The following is a 19,651-nucleotide window of genomic DNA, read 5'->3' as shown; positions in this document are numbered from 1 at the left end:
AAAGTGAAAATTTACTTTGAGGTATTGCTTTTGAGGATGGTATTATAGTCAATATTACTGTCTCCTAAACTTTTTTAGACACACACCAAAAAACACTACTTATGTTCAATTCAGGAGAATAGAGAAAGGTCCTTTTGTTTTTGTTTTAACCAATCTCATTCTTAAATAGTGGCTTCCCTGGTGGCTCAGAGGGTAAAGAATCTGCCTGCAATGCGGGAGACCTGGGTTCGATCCCTGGGTCGGGAAGATCCCCTGGAGAAGGAAGTGGCAACCCCCTCCAGTATTCTTGCCTGGAAAATCCCATGGACGGAGAAGCCTGGTAGGTTATAGTCCATGGGGTCTCAAAGAGTTGGACACGACTGAGCAACTTCACTTAGAGAATAGAGAAAGGTCCTTTTGTTTTTGTTTTAACCAATCTCATTCTTAAATAGTAGGACATTAAATGGATTTACACAGTTGAGTTTCAAGTCAGTGCCTCGGTGAGCTTGTCAGAAATGCAAATTTCCTGATCTTACAGAAGTTTTGATTTCCAAGGTTTCTTATGGGGCCCAGGAATCTACATTTTATAAATAGTGCCTCAGAAGATTCTTATGCAGATGCTCTATGAACCATACCTTGAAAAATACCATAGCAGCATATCCATCATACTTAGTTGCCTAGCTTAAAAGACTAGGAACCAAGAGTACTCATAATACTGTAAGATAGTGGTAGTTATTGTACTTTACCAGTGACATATAAAGAGGTTTCATAGCAGACTGAAGGACTCTGCTGATATTTCAGGTCATAACTTAGTCACATTTTTCTCAACGGTTTGTGGGGAGGGCTCTATTGTCGCCCTTGAATAGTTCTGTAGGGTGTCGTCATAAACTTTGTGAGTATATGGGCAAGAGAAAGGAATCAAAAATACTAATTTTAATATTACATTAAGAAGGGTACTTTGCCTTCATACATGATTATTATCACATACCTGATATGGTCAGCTCTCAGAAATAACATCGTGTGGTAGAGGTCATAAAATGGAGCAAGGGAGAAAATTTAGAAAACTTCATAGCTTTTCAACTTAGGTCTTTAGTAGGACTTCACTGGGTTTAAAACATTGCAGACTATTTTAAATACTCATTCATGGTTATGAATAATGAATTTGAAAGTATAAGTGTATTCCTAAAATTAATTCTTATGACAGATGATCCACTGTTTAGGATGATGTGAACCATATTAAGCTCTACTTCCATCCTCTGGGAGAATTGATAATATTACTTACATGTAATGGTGGCCATTTCTAAAATGACTTCCAGAACTACTTTCTGTTACTTTAATGCAGACCTAGGAGGAGAAATTTAAGGAAAGTACTAAAGAGAAGGCTATCTTGGGTTGTGGGTGACTGAATTAAGATTCATCTCTAAGTTGTAGCAGAACATAGTCCAGGCAAGCACACATGCAAGAAAGAATTCCATGACATCCAAGGGTAGGTGGCAATCATAATACACGTGTCTGTAAAAGTGAGTTGAGAGCCATACCCCTCTATTTCTGGAGTCTCCCCTGGCAGCCCTTGAGTCAATGCAGTCTTTGGAACACAGCTTAAAAACTGCTTGTTACAGAGGAAAAATAATGGCCTTGCAGCCAGCTGACCTGAGTTTGTCTTCTAATTCTGACATTATTAAATGAGCTTGGGCATTTTAACCTTTTTTGTCCAGTTTCATCTGTGAAATAAGTTGTGTAATAATACCTACTTCATACTGTTGTGAGGTTTAAATGTGATACATGTCTATCAGCATATAAGTCTTTAGGATGAGGAGAGGTATAAGAGAATGAGGCAAAAGTTAGAACTAGGGATAAGATAGAGTCTCAGTTTTAGAATAAGGATTAAGGCCAACTGTTAGAACTGGATGCTAAATTATCAAAAATTTCTTAGGTCTTTTCTGATGAAGGACAAGATTTATCTTGTAACTGAGGCTAAGCCTGTAGTTGTGTGATTCAATGGTCTGAGATGAAGATTAAAAGGCTTAGAGGGATGAATAACCCAAGGCAGATCCTTGTCACATTTTTTAAGGCCCATTTATAGTCATAATTGTGGTAGATATAACTTATTATATGATTTATTATCACCTGAGACTTTACACAATGCTAAAAAAAGCAATTAGAGAAAAGTTGAATGTGTGTAAATTTACCCAGGTCATAGGTGCTAGAGTCACAATTCACACCTAGATTTGGAGTGCCTTAGTAGGTTTACTCTGTGGTTTTATTTTTGTTGTTGTTTAGTATCATGGTTAACAGCTAGGGTCCCACAGTCAGAATACCTGAGTTCAGATCACCTGAGTTCAAATCCTAACTGTCTCTACTAGCTGTGGGTTCTTGGGTAAGATTCTTAGCCTTTCTTTGTCTCAATTTCCTCATCTATAAAATAGAAGGAATATTAAGTCCATACATCATAAGACTGAAGTTCCCAGGATGGAATAGAGGTTGGGTAAGGTCCTACTGCTCTCCCAGCCCCAGTTTTATTCTTGAGAGTAGCTTTCCTTTGTTCTGTCTCCTCTCAGCTGGTTGTGACAAAATGCATAGGAAACTGTTGTTGAAGCGTGCCTTTGTAACATAAGTTCCCTGTGTGTGGGCTCAGAGTTAACCCTTACAGGTTTTTCATTTTGATTCTTAACTTTTCCTCACAGAAGCTAATACATTACATTTTATTACTCATTTAAAAAATTTATTAACATCAGTCATTTTATAGAAAAGTGCTGAAAATAGTATTCACCTATGCACCCAAATCTAAAATATATTAACATAGGAAAGATGTCCTGTGCTCTTGGATTGGAAGAATTAATATTGTTAAAATGGCCATACTACCCAAAGCAAAGCAGTCTACAAAATGTAATGTGATTCCTTATCAAATCACCCATGACATTTTTCACAGAAATAGAACAAATAATCCTAAACTTTATATGGAACCATAAAAGACCCAGAATTGCCAAAGCAATCCTATGGGGAAAGAACAAAGGAGAAGGCATAACCCTCCCAGACTTCAAGCAATACTATAAAGCTACAGCAATCAAAATGGGATGATATTAACACAAAAACAGACATACATGGATCAGTGGTACAGAATAGAGAGCCCAAAATTAAACCCCCACCCCTGTGATCAGTCTTCAACAGAGGAGACCAAAAATATACAATGAGAAAAAGACAGTCTCTTCTGCAGGTGATGTTGGAAAAGTTGGACAGCCACAGGTAAATCTGTGAAGTTGAAACACACTCTCATTGCATACAGAAAAGTAAATTAAAATGTCCTAAAGACTTAAACATTGAAACCATAAAACTCCTAGAAGAGAACATACGCAAAACATTTGACATAAATCATACCAATATTTTCTTAGGTCTGTCTCCCAAGGCAATAGAAATAAAAACAAAAATAAATGGGACCTAATTAAACTTACAAGCTTTTGCACAGCAAAAGAAGCCGTAAACAAAAAGACAGCCTACAGACTGGGAAAAAATATTTGCAAATGATGCAGCTGACAAAGTCTTAATTTCCAAAATATACGAACAGCTGATACAATTCAACAACAAAAAACGAACCCAAATGAAAAATGGGCAATTTTCATACAATAGTAGGATACAAATTCTACTCAAGTTTTTATAAACTAGGAGACACTGAAACATATACAGGGACATAAAACAGTTGCAAAAATTTCATGAACTAAAGATACTGAAATCATACACTATGAATCTTAATCATGTTGAATTGGTTCATGGTGCTTCTACTTTACTGTATATTCGTTTTGATAATTTTTGAGAGTTTTATATTGAAACTCCAAATAAAAATCTTAATTTTAGTGGAACTATCTGTAATTTTGTTCTGTATTGTCCAAGTCTCCTGTAATTGTGAAAGAGAAAAAGAAAAATGGGCAGAAGACCTAGATAGACATTTCTGAAAGAAGACATATAGATGACCAATAGGCACATGAAAAAGATGTTCAGCGTCACTAATTACAGGAATGCAGATCAAGACTATAATACAATGAGGTACCACCTTACACCAGTCAGAATGGCCAAGATTAAAAAATGTACAAATGGAATTTTCCTGGTGTGCAGTGAATAAGAGTCTGTCTGCCAGTGCAGGGGACATGGGTTTGATCCCTGGTCTGGGAAGATTCCACATGTTGAGGGGTAACTTAAGACCACGTGCCACAACTGCTGAGCCTGAGCTCTAGAGCCCACAAGCCACAATTCCCGAGCCCACTTGCTGTAACTTCTGAAGCCTGCGAACCCTAGAGCCTGTACTCCACAAGAGAAAGCCACCACAACGAGAAGCCTACACATCGCAAGAAGAGTAGCCCCCACGCTCTGCAGCTATAGAAAGCCCAGCCCACAAAGCAACAAAGACCCAGTGCAGCTGAAAATAAATAAAAATATTAAAAGAGAAAAAGCAGCTCTTCTTAGAAAAAAGGTCTACAAATAGCAAATGCTAGAGAGGGTGTGGAGAAAAGGGAACCCTCCTACACTGTTGCTGGAAGTGTAAGTTGGTGCAGCCGCTACAGAAAACAGTATGGAGCTTCCTCAAGAAAACTAAAAATAGAATGACCATACAACCTAACAGTCCCACTCCAGACAAAACTATGATGCAGAAAGAGGGAATTCCCTGGTGGGTCAGTGGTTGGGATTCTTTGCGTTCACTACTGAGGCCCTGGGTTTAATCCCGGTGGGGGAACATCCTGCAAGGTTCTTGGCATGGCAAAAACAAAAAGATACATATACCTCTATGTTCATAGTGCCAAGACTGTCCACAGTAGCCAAGACATAGAAACAGTGTAAATGTCCATGGATAGAAGATGATATGTATAATCTAAAATATGACTCTAATGAATTTATGGAAGGGAAAGACTTACAGACAGAGAATGGACTTGTGGTTGCCAACGGGGGAGGGAAGGTAGGGAGAGGCGTGGAGTGGGAGTTTGGGGTTAGCAGATACAGAGTATTATATACAGAATGGATAAGCAACAAGGTCCTTGTGTAGCACAGGAATTCTGTTCATAGATAAAGTATACTAACATTTTGCCACATATACCTCATTTTTTAAAAAGTGCTTAACAGATGACAGTTGAAACTCATTCTCATCCTCTTTCTATCCTTTCCTCCACAGAAGCAAACATGTATCTTTTCTGATCATGTGTTTAATTTTTATGTACATTTAAACAATGTACATTGCAATAAAAAAGTTGAACACTTTCAACATTTTATTACTCAGTACCAGTTGTATATGAACTGTGTTATGCATCAGTTTGTAAAATCACTCTCACAACTTGTAATTTTGTGTGTTCCAGGCTGCTAAACTTGGTTTTATTACTGCAGTGCAGAGATCATTCTGTGTACCAAACAGTGAACAACACCTGCCAGGTTGTCAAAGCATTACCATTGGTACATTGAGACGGAGCAGAAAGGGTGTGCCCTAAAAGACAGAGCCAGGGGACATCCATGGTGGTCCAGGGGCTAAGACTCCGAACTCCAAAGCAAAGAGCCCAGGTTCAATCCCTGGTCAGGGATCTAGATCCTGCATGTCACAACTAAGAGTTCACATGCCGCAACTAAGACCCAGTGCAGCCAAGGTTAAGGCTAAGTCGCTTCAGTCGCGTCCGACTCTGTGCGACCCCATAGACGGCAGCCCACAAGGCTCCCCTGTCCCTGGGATTCTCCAGGCAAGAACACTGGAGTGGGTTGCCATTTCCTTCTCCAATGCATGAAAGGGAAAAGTGAGAGTGAAGTTGCTCAGTCATGTCCAACTCTTAGCGACCCCATGGACTGCAGCCTACCCGGCCCCTCTGTCCATGGGATTTTCCAGGCAAGAGTACTGGAGTGGGGTGCCATTGCCTTCTCTATCCCTCAGCCTACTCCCTGTTGTATTCTCCATAGACAATAAAACCTTATTACTTGAACCTGATTTGAGCCCTCATGGAGACAGTGAAAGGAAAACAGTAAGTTTTGCTGCAGATTTCAGGATCACAGGGAAGAAAAGATACCTGCCAATGATAAGGCTAAGTTTTATTTAAGTGGGAAAATGAATCATTGTAACCTCTATAAATGGGGCACTGAAAACCAGTATTTCACAATTGAACCTGTAAAGAAGGGATTGACTAAAAGCGAACATCCTCTGTGCTAAATGAAGCATGTAGGTCTTCATCAGTTTGTTTTATTTTTTTTCCTTTCAAGATACCATCAAAGATGGGTGGTGGTGTATTTTGAGATGCTCATGGATGGTTTTTCCTGAAGCTGCAAAAAGTTTTCAACATGTCCATTTTCCATCAGAATGAGGTGCTACCTCAGTTCTGTTATGCAGTCCAGAGGTTTCTAATACGCACATTTCCTGGTATGGATTAGACACAGTTCAAAAAATTGACCTGCCTCTGGAATCTGCCTCCAGGTCTCCCAGATACCCCACCATGTAATTTTTTCTGAAGATACATCAAGAACTTCTGTGATTACATCATTTCTTCCTTGTAGCCTTGAGGGAATACTGGTTCAGCTATGAACAGCAGTGTGTGTCAAAGGGTCTGAGTGAAATGGGCTACAGAAATGATGTGTGCCTTGTGATAAGAAAGGCATATATTGAGCACTTGTAAAATTATAGATATATCTCTGGTGTTCCTTTGCAGATTACTTACTGACTGCAACCTAGTTTCCAAGTAATTGTTTTTGTTTTTTTTTTAAGCATTCAGTTAGGTTTACATGAAATAAAGTTTATTGAAGATATCCTACATGCAACAAGGTGCACAGATTTTAAGCTTGATGGCAAATGTAACCACCACCCCAGTAAAAATATAGAACACTTTAATTACCCCAAAAGGTTTTCTCATGCCCTTTTCAAGTCAGTAGTCCTTACCCTCAGAACCACTTCTGTTTTCCATCACTGTAGACCATTGGCCATTCTAGAACTTTATATAAATGGGATCATTTGGCATATAATCTTGTGTGTGGCTTTTTTCCCTCATCACATTTTTCAGATTCATCCATCTTATGTATCAGTAGTTGGTTCATTTTTTTTCCATTTAATTATTTTTTAATTACTCTATAGTATTTATCAGAGAAGGCAATGGCACCCCACTCCAGTACTCTTGCCTGGAAAATCCCATGGACGGAGGGGCCTGGTAGTCTGCAGTCCATGGGGTTGTGAAGAGTCGGACACGACTGAGCGACTTCACTTTCACTTTTCACTTTTGTGCATTGGAGAAGGAGATGGCAGCCCACTCCAGTGTTCTTGCCTGGAGAATCCCAGGGACAGGGGAGCCTGGTGGGCTGCCGTCTATGGGGTCGCACAGAGTCAGACACGACTGAAGTGACTTAGCAACAACAACATAGTATTTATAGGCTTCCCAGGTGGCGCAGGTAAAGAATCTGCCTGCCAATACAGGAGACACATGAGACTCAGGTTTGATTCCTGGACTGAGAAGATCCCCTGAAGTAGGAAATGGCAACCTACTCCAGTATTCTTGCGTGGAAAATTCTTTGGACAATGGAACCTGGTGGGCTATAGTCCTTGGGGTTGCAGAGTTGGACATGACTGAGTGCGTGCGCACACACCCACACACACCCACACACACCCACACACACCCACACACACGTAGTATTTTATGCTTCTTAAATTGTATATAAAGGCTTTAATATTGTACATTTATGAATTTTTGATACATAAGTTGTTAATTGCTGTATATAATATTACATTTAAAGAATATGCCATAATTTAAAAAATCTAGTTTCTTATTTATAGACATTTAAGATTTTCTCAGTTTTTCCTCATTTTTTTTTAACAATGCTGCCACAAACACCATTGGGCACTTTAGGAAAAGTTGCTCTAAGGTGCATGTCTAAAAGCAGAATTGCTGATTTGTAGAATGTGTGTGTCAACTCCGCATTGCCCTATTGCCCTCCCAGGTTGTAACAGGGGCCTCATTGTCAGTACAGGTCTGCTGCTGCTAAGTCGCTTCAGTCGTGTCCAACTCTGTGTGACCTCATAGACGGCAGCCCACCAGAGTCCTCCGTCCGTGGGATTTTCCAGGCAAGAGTACTGGAGTGGGGTGCCATTGCCTTCTCCGCAATACAGGTCTGAGTATCTCCAAATCCTCACCAACACTTGGCATTACATTTTTTTTTTTCCAATCTGGTGGTCGTGAAATGGTATCTCATCATTAATTTTTGCATTTCCTTGCCTACATTTCTTACCAATTCATTAGACTTTTAAAGTCCTCTTTTTATTTAACTGCTTGTTCATCTCTTTTGCCCACTTAAAAAAACAAAATAGCAGTATTTGTCTCTTAACTGATCTGGGGTAGTTTTTATGTATTCTAGATATTAATCCATTGATGATTATATGTGTTGCTGATAGTTTTCTAGTCAGTGAATTTATCTTTTAACCTTGATTTTGATGATTTGTATAGAGATTTAACTTTTTAAATGTCATCACATTTGTTCCCCTCATCGTTTAACCTTGAGGTTATAATGGTATTCCCCACTTTCTTCTGAAAATTTCAAAGTTTTGCACTTTACCCTTAGGTCTCTAATCTTCAATTGATTTTTGTGGAGGTAGAAATCTAGTTTTTTTCCCATTTGAAAAATCAGTTGTCCCCAAACTGTTTACTCGCTAATCCATTCTTTCTCTTTGTCACTCAGTTTCCTTTACTTAAGTGTGTGCATATTTCCTGGCTGTCTATTCTGTGTTATGTTTGTCTGTTCTAATGCCAGTACCCTATTGTTTTTAATATCTTGATATATCTGGTAAAGATTTCCCTCTTTCAGAATTCTTTTTTCTTCCTTCAGAATTATCTTGACTCTTAATTCTTTACTGCTTTTTGTGAATTTTACAGTCAGCTCACTCATTCCATAAGAAACATATAACAGTACAAAAATTGTCTGAAGATTTTGTTTCAAATTGCAATGAACTTACAGATTATTTTGGAGGGAATTGGTGTTCAGTTCAGTCACTCAGTTGTGTCTGACTCTTTGCGACCCCATGAACTGCAGCTGACCAGGCTTCCCCGTCCATCACCAACTCCCAGAGCTTGCTCAAACTCATGGCGATCACGTCAGTGATGCCATCCAACCGTATCACCCTCTGTCGTCCCCTTCTCCTCCCACCTTCAATCTTTCCCAGCATCAGGGTCTTTTCCAGGGAGTCAATTCTTTGCATCGGGGGGCCAAAGTATTGGAGTTTCAGCTTCAGCATCAATCCTTCCAATAAATATTCAGGACTGATTTCCTTTAGGATTGACTGGTTGAATCTCCTTGCAGTCCAAGGGATTCTCAAGAGTCTTCTCCAACAACACAGTTCAAAAGCATCAATTCTTTAGCGCTCAGCTTCCTTTATAGTCCAACTCTCACATCCATACATGACTACTGGAAAAAACATAGCTTTGACTAGACGGACCTTTGTTGGTAAAGTAATGTCTCTGCTTTTTAACATGTTTTCTAGGTTGGTCATAGCTTTTCTTCCAAGGAGCAAGTGTCTTTTAATTTCATGGCTGCAATCACCATCTGCAGTGATTTTGGAGCCCCCCAAAATAAAGTCAGCCAGTGTTTCTACTGTTTCCCCGTCTATTTGCCATGAACTGATGGGATCAGATTGAATGTAGAGTTTTAAGCCAACTTTTTCCTCTTCCTCTTTCACTTTTCATCAAGAGGCTCTTTAGTCCTTCTTCGCTTTCTGCCATAAGGGTGGTGTCATCTGCGTATCTGAGGTTATTGATATTTCTCCCGGCAATCTTGATTACCCAGTCTGTTGTTCCATGTCCAGTTCTAACTGTTGCTTCTTGACCTGCATACAGATTTCTCAGAAGGCAGGTCAGGTGGTCTGGTGTTCCCATCTCTTGAAGAATTTTCCACAGTTTATTGTGATCCACACAGTCAAAGGCTTTGGTGTAGTCAATAAAGCAAAAGTAAATATTTTTCTGGAACTCTCTTGCTTTTTCGATGATCCAGTGGATGTTGGCAATTTGATCTCTGGTTCTTCTGCCTTTTCTAAATCCAGCTTGAACAACTGGAAGTTCACAGTCCATGTACTGCTGAAGCCTGCCTTGGAGCATTACTTTGCTAGTGTGTGAGATGAGTGCAATTAGCATTAAATGGCCTTGAATCTTACTGTCGATACACACAGTATATTTCTCTACTTGGGTCCTTTTTATCTTCTTCAGTAAAATTTTAATACTTTTCTCCCTAAAAGTTCTTTTTTTAAAAAATAGTTTTATTGAGGTATAATTTACATACCATAAGCTTCACCCCACTCCAAAGTCCTTGTATATGTGCTGTAGATTCATTACTAGGTGCCTTGTAGTTTTTATTATGAGGTGCATGCATGCGTGCTTGGTTGCTTTAGTCGTGTCCAACTCTTTGCAACCCTATGGACTATAGCCCACGAGACTCCTCTGTCGCTGGATTTTCTATGTATTTTTGAAGTTTTGCCTCATCTGCTGTATTCACCTGACCTCTTGCCAACTGACTACCACTTCTTCAAGCATCTTGAAAACTTTTTGCAGGGAAAACACTTCCACAACCAACAGAATGCAGAAATGCTTTCCAAGAGTTTGTCAAATCATGAAGCATAGATTTTCCTGCTACAGGAATAAACAAACTTATTTCTTGTTAGCAAAAATGCGTTGATTGTAATGGTTCCTATTTTGATTAATTAAGATGTATTCAAGCCTAGTTATAATGATTTAAAATGAAAAAACCCAAACCACAATTACGTTTGCACCAACTGCTTATAAGATATAATTGAGTTTTTATTGCTTATAAGTTACCTCTGGTTTTGATTCCTTTTGTATACAGCTTTTAATAATTGATATATATTCTTCTTTGATCTACAGTCCATGGGGTTGCAAAGAGTCAGACATGACTGAGTGACTAAACACAACAACTTCTTTGAGCAGTGTATAGAAGGGCATTGTATAAAGAGAAAACTGTCTCCATGTTTTATAAAAGAATACTGTAAGAGAACCACTCTTAGTGATGAAACTCCAAATGTGTATTTGCTCTTCCTAATACCAAGACAGCCACCTTCATCTGTAGGTCACCCCTGTGCATGTTCCTTGTTAATGAAAAATGGAAGTTTCTGGTAGGCAAACTCTGAGAAATTTGTATGGGACAGAAATTGAAGATATAAGGGAAATCTGCAGTGATTAACTCAGCACTGACTTAAATTTTTACTCTTGGAATTACTTTTTATTTCAGTTTCAAAGGTGTTTCCTTAAAGATTCTGGTCACTTGTTCTTTCTTTTTACATCCTTCCAGACACACTAGAATGTATTAGGAGGTTATGTCATCTATACAACGGTTAATAATCTGAAGCTTTTTTTTTTCTGTTTATCGTCTAGGATTTGGAATATGAGCCTCATGAAAGCCAGAAAACATTTTTTATCCACTAGAAAAGTTTCAGAGAAGAAATAGTACTCAAACTAAGCAGATTTAGTAAATAAAGATGAACTAGTCATTTTTCCTATGTATGAATAAAAAAGTCTTTTTAATTCTTCTCATTTTGTTTTAGTCACTGTATATATGCCTTGTTTCCTGGGTCCACAGGAAGCATGAGCCTGTTGGGACTTGGGAGAAGAAGAAACCAAGATATCTTTACAAGGAAATCCAGATACTAACAGAAAGTACCCCAGAGTCTGAAGAGATAGAACTCAAACATGACCGACAGAGGACTTAGGGATCCTCCAGAGGGTAAGACTCATTTGTACAGCACAAAGTTTGTGCTGTTGGAAACTAAGGCTGTGCTGAGAAAGTCTCTGGTGATTAAAACTGAAGTTTGGAAGTAAAAAAGAAGTTAATTTCTTGATTTATTATGATTCTTATTCTTTGATATTTACTGAATTTTACCATCATACCAGACCCTAATTATGAAGAAGATTAAGTTTTAGAGACTCCTGTAGTATTGGGAAAATACATCTTAAAAAAGTATGATAGACAGATCTTTAGAGTTATATTTTTAAAAGTCAAGTTAGCTGTGATATGCTATATAGAGAGAGCAGGATCTTTCAATTATAAGGAAAGATGAAATTTAAATTCTTCATCCTGCCCAAGTGTATATATAGGAAATATAGGCAAAATATGAAATAGATTTTTTGGAAGAGAAGGGCATATTTAAATATTTTATTAAGGATATTTTTCAATATATAAAAATAGCACAGTATAATGAAGTCACATGTACTCAACATCTAACTTCAACTTTTACCTACATAATGCTACTCTTGTTACCTGCCTTGAAATATTTAAGTGCAAATCCAAGACATGATATAATTTTGTTAGTACTTTAGTTTACATCTCTTAAACATTTTACATCTCTTTACATTAAAAAAAAAAAAAGAACCAAAATAGCTCTGTCACACCTAAAAATAAATTGTTATTCCACACTATTCTTCATATATACAGCCAATATTCACATTCTCCAATTGTCTCATAATCTCTTTTTCTTCACAGTTGGGTTTCTAATTTTTTTTTCTTTACATTTGGGTCACAGACTGCATTTCATTGATAAGTCTTTTTGGTTGCTTTTTTTTTTAAACTTTATTATGGAAAATTCAAACATATATAAAATAGAGAGATGAAATGAATTCCGTGACCCAGCTTCATCTGCTGTCAACATATGGCTAACGCTGTTTCATTTATACTCTCTTACTTCTCCTTATACCCATATCATTGTATTGAAGCAAAATCTAGATATCATATAATTTTAGCCAAAATACTTGAACACTTATCTCTAAATGGTAAAGATTCCTTTTTAAAAACATTACCCCATTCCTTTATCATACCTAGAAGATGAACCAATAATTCCTTAGTCTCATCAAATAGCTGGTATTCAGATTTTCCTGATTATCTCATTAATACTTCTTTAAAAGTTGGTTTGTGGGACACTGGATCTATAATGTGGTCCACACATTGTGGATGTGTCTCAAGTATGTCAATCGGTCACCCCTCCTTTTTTTATCTTTTCTTGCCATTTATTTTTATTTCTTGCTGTTATTAAAGAAATAGAGTCTTTTGTCTCTTAGAATTTCAATCATTTTGAGTTTTTCTGATTACATTCCTGAGGCATAATTTAATGTATTCCTCTATCCCTGTGTTTCTTGGAAACTGGTAATTAGCTTTAGAAGCTTGATCAGATTCTGCTTCAGTTTGGCAAGAATACCTCATAGGTAGTATAGTGTACTTCCTATTGCATTGAATTTGGGAAGTTAGAAATGTCTGATTTTCCTTCTTTTTGTGGTATTAAGATTCATCAGTGGGTTCAGGAATTGTCAGCCAGGTTCATTCATTATAAAATTCCTCTTCAGTCTTTCGAATAATGGTTTCAGTTGCTATTGATGATTATTGCCTAGGTTGTTTCATTAGGGAAGAGGATGTATTTAATATTACCAAAAGTTGGTTTGCCATTCAAAATAGTTTTCAATTAATATTATTTGTTAGATTAGCATGATAATAAATTTGGGTAATCAGTCACCTTTAGTGAAAGTCAAGAGAAATAATGTTTAGGAAGAGTGCCTCTTAAGCCATAAAAATCTATATAAATATTTTTATTAATCAGGGACCTTGTTGAAATAAAAAATATAGGGAAATTTTTAAAATTATAAATTTTTGTCTCAATAGACCCTCAAAAGGATTTGGAAAATGATCCATCACTAAATACTCAGGAGGCTACAGTCACTACAAGTACCACTGAAGAAGCTCAGACCCCAGACCCTGCCCCTGGGCTTAACAAAGACCACCAAGAGATAGAAACAGTTGGCCCAGGAAGTACAGATACAGATGCTCAATCAGAAAATCCAGATGAAACAGATTGTGGGAAGTATCTAAAGGATACAGAAGGTGAGAACAGCCAGAGTTTTCAGGGTGAACAAGGCCATCAGCTCCCTTCAGAGAGTCTGAGTGAAGACCCTGTGGATCCAGAAACCAAGTGTTCTCCAAGTGACAAGGTAGGAAGAACAGACGCACACATAGTGGGCAGCTCTGCAGCCCTCCCTGAGCACGTCAGTGACGGACCCGGAGCATCTCAGGAGCCGCCAGTCGTTGACCCTCAGGATGCCCAGAGCCCTGGCCATTCCAGTGCAGGGCTGGAGAGCCAGCACACACTGAGGAGGCGACTGCTGGCACCAGGTGAGAGAAGCCCTGAGCCTGTGCTGTTGTGTACTGTTCTGTCCTGGGAACACAACATAGGTGGGACCCTTCTTTTCAGAGAGCTTTTCTTTACTTCATAGGATTAAGGCCTTTGCATCTTGCCCAAGCTCACAAAGAGATATGACTACATTGAGATTAAATGAGGTTTCTTATCTCCTAAGACTTCCCTGGTGGCTCAGAAGGTAAAGTCTCTTCCTGCAATGTGAGAGATCCAGGTTCAATCCCTGGGTTGGGAAGATCCCCTGGAGAAGGGAATGCAACCCACTCCAGTATTCTTGCCTGGAGAATCCCATGGACAGAGGAGCCTAGCAGGCTATAGTCCATGGGGTTGCAGAGTCAGACACAATTGAGCAACTAATGCTTTCGCTTTCAAGCCAGCTCATTCTGCTCACTACATTAAGATGCTTCCCACTTATACATAAGCTGCATTTTCTAACAGTTTCTATTTATTTACTGTATGTATGATTTTTTTTATTTTTTACAGGTATGACTTAAAAATTTCGCCCCTAGCCTTTTCTTTATTTCTTACGAGCATATTTTCGCTTTCACTTTTTAAAATCTTTTATTTTGGGGGAAACTAAATGCTACATAAATCAAGAGATAGGTATATTTAAAAACCAGCATCAGTGGTATAGTACCCTTGAAGTGAAGTGTTAGTCACTACAGTCTGTGTCTGATTCTTTGTGACCCCATGGACTGTAACCCGCCAGGCTTCTCTGTCCATGGGATTCTCCAGGCAAGAATACTGGAGTGGGTAGCCATTCCCTCCTCCAGGAGTTCTTCCCAACCCAGGGATTGAACCTGGGTCTCCTGCATTGCAGGCAAATTCTTTACCGTCTGAGCCAGTACCCTTAACTCAGTCATATTTCAGTTTTATAGGACTTTGAGCAAATTAGTTATTTCTCTGTACTTGATTTTCCCCACCTGTGTATTCAGGAGAACAGCTTCCTCACGAAGAATAGTTGCAGTGTGCTCAGTCTTTAACTGGAACTCAAGAGATATGGATTCTAGTTGCAGCCCTACCACTTCCTAACTTGGGTGACTTTAAGCAAATCTCCCAACTTCCTGGTACTTCAGTTTCCTATTTGTAGAAATGAAGAAGTTGAACAAGATGATATCCAGCTGGTTTCTTCCAGCTTTTACCTTCTGTGATATTATGGAGTTGGATTGTGTGGATTTGTGTTTTATAAGTACTCTAAAAGCTCAGCCTGAAATGCCTATTTGCCAGAGCAAAGGAATATAAAATGTAAGACATTGTTTTTGTTGGACTTAAATGCGGACTAGAATTCCATGTTTCAGTGTAAGTCAATGACTGATCTCAAATATGCATTTCATTAGTTTACTATTAACTTGAGTGAAGACAAGGGCTGTGTCTCACTCATTGTGTTTCTGTGGCTCTTGGCACAGAGAAGTGACTTTATGAATATTTGTTAAATGAGCAAATGATAGGATTTGTATATGGACCAATATGTGCCATCAGAATTTCAGTGGTATGCAGGTTCACTGAGTAGGGGAAGAAAACATCGTTTTAAAAATGCAGTATAATGTGTGAGAAGCAGCTTAATATAATGGAATGAGCTTATCTAATCCCATGGACGGAGGAGCCTGGTGGGCTGCAGTCCATGGTGTCGTGAAGAGTCAGAGATGACTGAGCAGCTTCACTTTCACTTTTCCCTTTCATGCATTGGAGAAGGAAATGGCAACCCACTCCAGTATTCTTGCCTGGAGAATCCCAGGGATTGGGGAGCCTGGTGGGCTGCCGTCTATGGGAACGCACAGAATCGGACACGACGGAAGCGACTTAGCAGCAGCGGCAGCAGCAGGTGATAAGAAACCTCTTTCTAATCTCAGTTTGGCCTTGGGCAAAGCCCTTGACATCTCTGGACCTCTTGTCACGGTAGGTAAGGTAGGAGGCTAGAGTAGGTGATCATTACAGATCCTTTCAGTCCTTAAATTCTGTGACATATTTTAAAAACCCATATTTTGGTGTGATCTGACTAAATGAACTATTCTTTATAGGTGAAGATGACTGTACTCCTTTATGTTAATAGAGTATGCTATTTGAGTTATTTCTGTAGTAAGGATTATGGGCAGTAGTCAGCTGTCATTGTTATATGAGGTGCCTGGCTGGGGTCAGGCACACATTTTGACTCTAGAGGGATTTAGCTCAGAGTCTACAAAACACTGCCTCCTTTTCACCAACACATTTTAAGATTGATATCACACCCCATACCTGCAATTTTATATAGTTCATAAATTTTCTTAACCTTGTCGTCCTTGTTTCATATACCTCTCATTAAGTTTCAGGCTTGCTTTTTTGTAAGCTATTTTGCAAAATAAGCTATTAGTGTATAGTAATCTCTTCTGTCTTTAAACTTAGTGTCTATTATTTGCATATTTGGGAGTTGAGGAACCTTCTGAAATATAAATACTGAAATTAGAGCATCATTGCCCTGTGATGTTGAGTCTTGTGTATAGTTAACATTTCTTAAATTCCTTCTTAGTTCTGTACATTTTGTCAAATCACATATAGGTTTGGCTGCAATCTTGTTTCTTGGTCCTTGATGTAAGGACTAGTGAAGAATTATGGATGTAACAACAGTATCCTTAAGTGATTTCACAGCATTTTATTTTATTCTTCTAAGTAGAATGAAGTAGAATAGTGAGCCTTAAGTAAAAGACAGGAAAAATAATTAGCTTTGTACAAAACAAACTTTTATGAAGTATGGCATCCTCAGTCAAATTCTTTGCTTTGATAAGAAGTATAAAGGAATGCACATTCTCCTTAGTGTACTGCCTAATAATAATGTTTTGTTTTGTTTTCCAGAGACTGAGACACATCAACAAGAAACACAAGAATTGGAAGAAAACAAAGAGAAGAATGCCCAGGGTACCATAAGAAGGATTGATAAAAAGGGTTTTTTGAGCTATGGTGAGAACAAAAGTGGTCTTACTGCAGTAATTCACATTCAGAAATCTGCAGAGAAATACCCAGAAAACTAGCAGATTTAACAGCTTTAGCATTGTTTTAAGTTTTTTTTTTAATGTTTGATAGTAATATTAGAACAAAGCAATTGAGTTTTAGGGATTTTTTCTTTAGGTGTGTTAGCCAATATTTTGCCATCCTTAACAAAATGGGAATCCCCAATGGAGGAAGGTCTTTTCATAAACAAGAAACTGAAACATTTTTTTGATCGAAGTAAACCTGATTTACAATGTAGTGCTAATTTCAGGTGGGCAATAAAGTGATTAGTTATATATATATATATTTTTTCAGATTATTTTCCATTATAGTCTATTAAAAGATATTCAATATAGCTTCCTATTAAAGCTGCCTCTTCAGTGAGAAAGAAAGTATTAACTTTTGAAGTGGCATTTTTACATTTTGACCATTTAGGAAAAAATGGCCTATAGGTAGTAGATACTTCTGAGAAGGTATTAATAGAAGAATATGCTGATAGTTCGTTTCTAAACACATCATTAGATATAGAAAAATATACATAAATTATATTTTACCTTTTAACAAAGATATTGTATCTTTAAATAATTTAAGAAATTAAAAAATTTCTGATAGATTTCAACAGCTAAAAATTATAAGGATTTAGGCAAAAGAAACACAACGCAGTCAGTAAAATCTGACAGTGTATCTGCCTCTTTTTAGTTTGCCACAGGCTTTATTTCTGACTCATTCTCTCTAATTTTGTCTTTTATTTTCTCTTTCTCTGACAGGCTCCATCATTTTTTGCTTCCTGGTTCTTATCATAGTTTTGCTAAGTTCTGTTAATAGCTACTATTCATCTCCAGCCCAGCAAGTCCCCAAAAATCCAGCTTTGGAGGCTTTCTTGGTTCATTTTAGCCAACTGAAGGATAAATTTCCAGGCCAGAGTTCCTTTCTGTGGCAGAGAGGACGAAAATTTCTCCAGAAGCACCTCAACGCCTCACACCCCAGTGAGCCAGCCATCATCATATTCACAGCAGCCCGAGAGGGAAGAGAGACGCTGAAGTGCCTCAGCCACCATGTCGCGGATGCCTACACATCTGCCCAGAAGGTCTCTGCCATTCAGATTGATGGGGCTGGGAAAACCCTGCAGGACAGTGATAAGGTCAAGCATTCAGTTGACACGGAGCTGAGCTCTGGATTTGAGAAAGGCCAGAAGGCAGCTGTGGTCCATCACTTTGAATCCCTTCCTGCAGGCTCCACCTTGATTTTCTATAAGTATTGTGACCATGAGAATGCTGCCTTTAAAGATGTGGCCCTGGTCCTGACCGTCCTACTGGAGGAGGAAACATTAGAAGCAAGCGTCAGCCCAAGGGAAACCGAAGAGAAAGTGCGAGATTTACTCTGGGCGAGGTTTACCAACTCTAACACTCCCAGCTCCTTTAACCACATGGATTCAGACAAATTGAGTGGGCTGTGGAGCCGTATTTCCCACCTGGTGCTGCCTGTCCAGCCAGTGAGGAGCATAGAAGAACGAGGCTGCTTTGTATAAGCTAAGCGCAGAGGTGGTTATGGTCGGTATGGGATTATTAGAAAGTTAGTTGAAAAGCCTTTTTATGTGGAAGGAGGTTGATGAATGTGAGGAAATGCCTGGAAAGCACAAACAAGCTTATTTTAGAAAAGAAATTTTCATTTTTTACTTTCTGTAAAATCTTTCTAATCTAAGCTTGGCAAAGCTAAAAGTTGACCTGACTTTCTTTCCTTGCCTTTCAAGTGAATCAGGTATATACAACTGAGGAATTTTTTCCAATCCAAAAATAGAGCGACAGAATGATTAAATGGGAAGATAATCTTCTCACAGTAACTACAGAGTGATTTTTGTTTTCTTGAGACTCTAAGGAGCCTGTGGATAGTATTTGGACTCAGATTAAAGTAATTACAGTTATAAAGCAGTTAAAATTTTTAAAAATTTTCTATTACATGTTAAATATTTTTAAAACTCATTTTAATAACGTAGTTGCAGGACTACATCTTATGCTTTTTTGCACTTTTGAACAGTATGAAAAAGGAAATAAGAATTCAAATACTTATTTACCTAAATACTATATGTAAGGCAGTATGTTTTTCTTCCGTTAATGAGCTCTAAGGGAAAAGCAGCCTGTGCTCAAGAAATGTTCTTAAAAATTGGAAGTGATGGGGGAACTGTTTATAATCATTGCAAATGAATAAATTGCAACTGGCTGTATCTTTGCTTCAATTTTCTGATATAGAGCAGTGATTTCCAAGCCGTCTACTGGCCCCTCTCCCTTTTGTATCAAAGAAGTTCTTTTTTTGCCCATTTTACATATTGGGATCCTACATAAGATTTAATTGGAATAAAGAGTTCTGCTGATAAGTTTGAAAATCACTGATTAAGGGAAAAGACAGCTTGGAAGATAGGAAATGGGTAGAAAGAAATGAATTAAAACTCATGAGTAGTTAGAAGATGAAATACAAGTTTATCATAGAGACATGCTATTTATGAAGAATACAAAGACCTACAGATGATTAGCAGAATGTGTAAAC

At 38.2% G+C, this 19,651-nt stretch overlaps 1 protein-coding gene across 5 annotated transcripts in view; it reads left to right on the top strand.

The window, feature by feature from the left end:
- The window catches only part of LOC104996031 (torsin-1A-interacting protein 2-like), a 40,318-nt gene extending 20,987 nt beyond the window's left edge, over positions 1–19,331 (top strand). For 3 of the 5 annotated variants that reach the window (XM_010850162.1, XM_010850160.1, XM_010850158.1), the window contains exons 2-5: positions 11,554–11,697; positions 13,621–14,127; positions 16,976–17,080; positions 17,878–19,331. In XM_010850162.1, the coding sequence (XP_010848464.1) occupies positions 11,664–11,697; positions 13,621–14,127; positions 16,976–17,080; positions 17,878–18,638 (1,407 nt within the window). In that variant the 5' untranslated portion in view covers positions 11,554–11,663 and the 3' untranslated portion in view covers positions 18,639–19,331. Of the gene's footprint in view, positions 1–11,518; positions 11,698–13,620; positions 14,128–16,975; positions 17,081–17,877 lie in introns of all 5 variants that reach the window. The other 2 variants (XM_010850161.1, XM_010850159.1) reach the window with 1 other exon arrangement.
- Positions 19,332–19,651: the final 320 nt, after the last annotated feature.

Source organism: Bison bison, unplaced genomic scaffold (genome assembly GCF_000754665.1).
Source record: "Bison bison bison isolate TAMUID 2011002044 unplaced genomic scaffold, Bison_UMD1.0 scf7180017864289, whole genome shotgun sequence".
Classification (NCBI taxonomy): domain Eukaryota; kingdom Metazoa; phylum Chordata; class Mammalia; order Artiodactyla; family Bovidae; genus Bison; species Bison bison.
The sequence above is the reverse complement of the archived record's forward strand: the minus strand, read 5'-3'. Positions and strand labels throughout refer to the sequence as shown.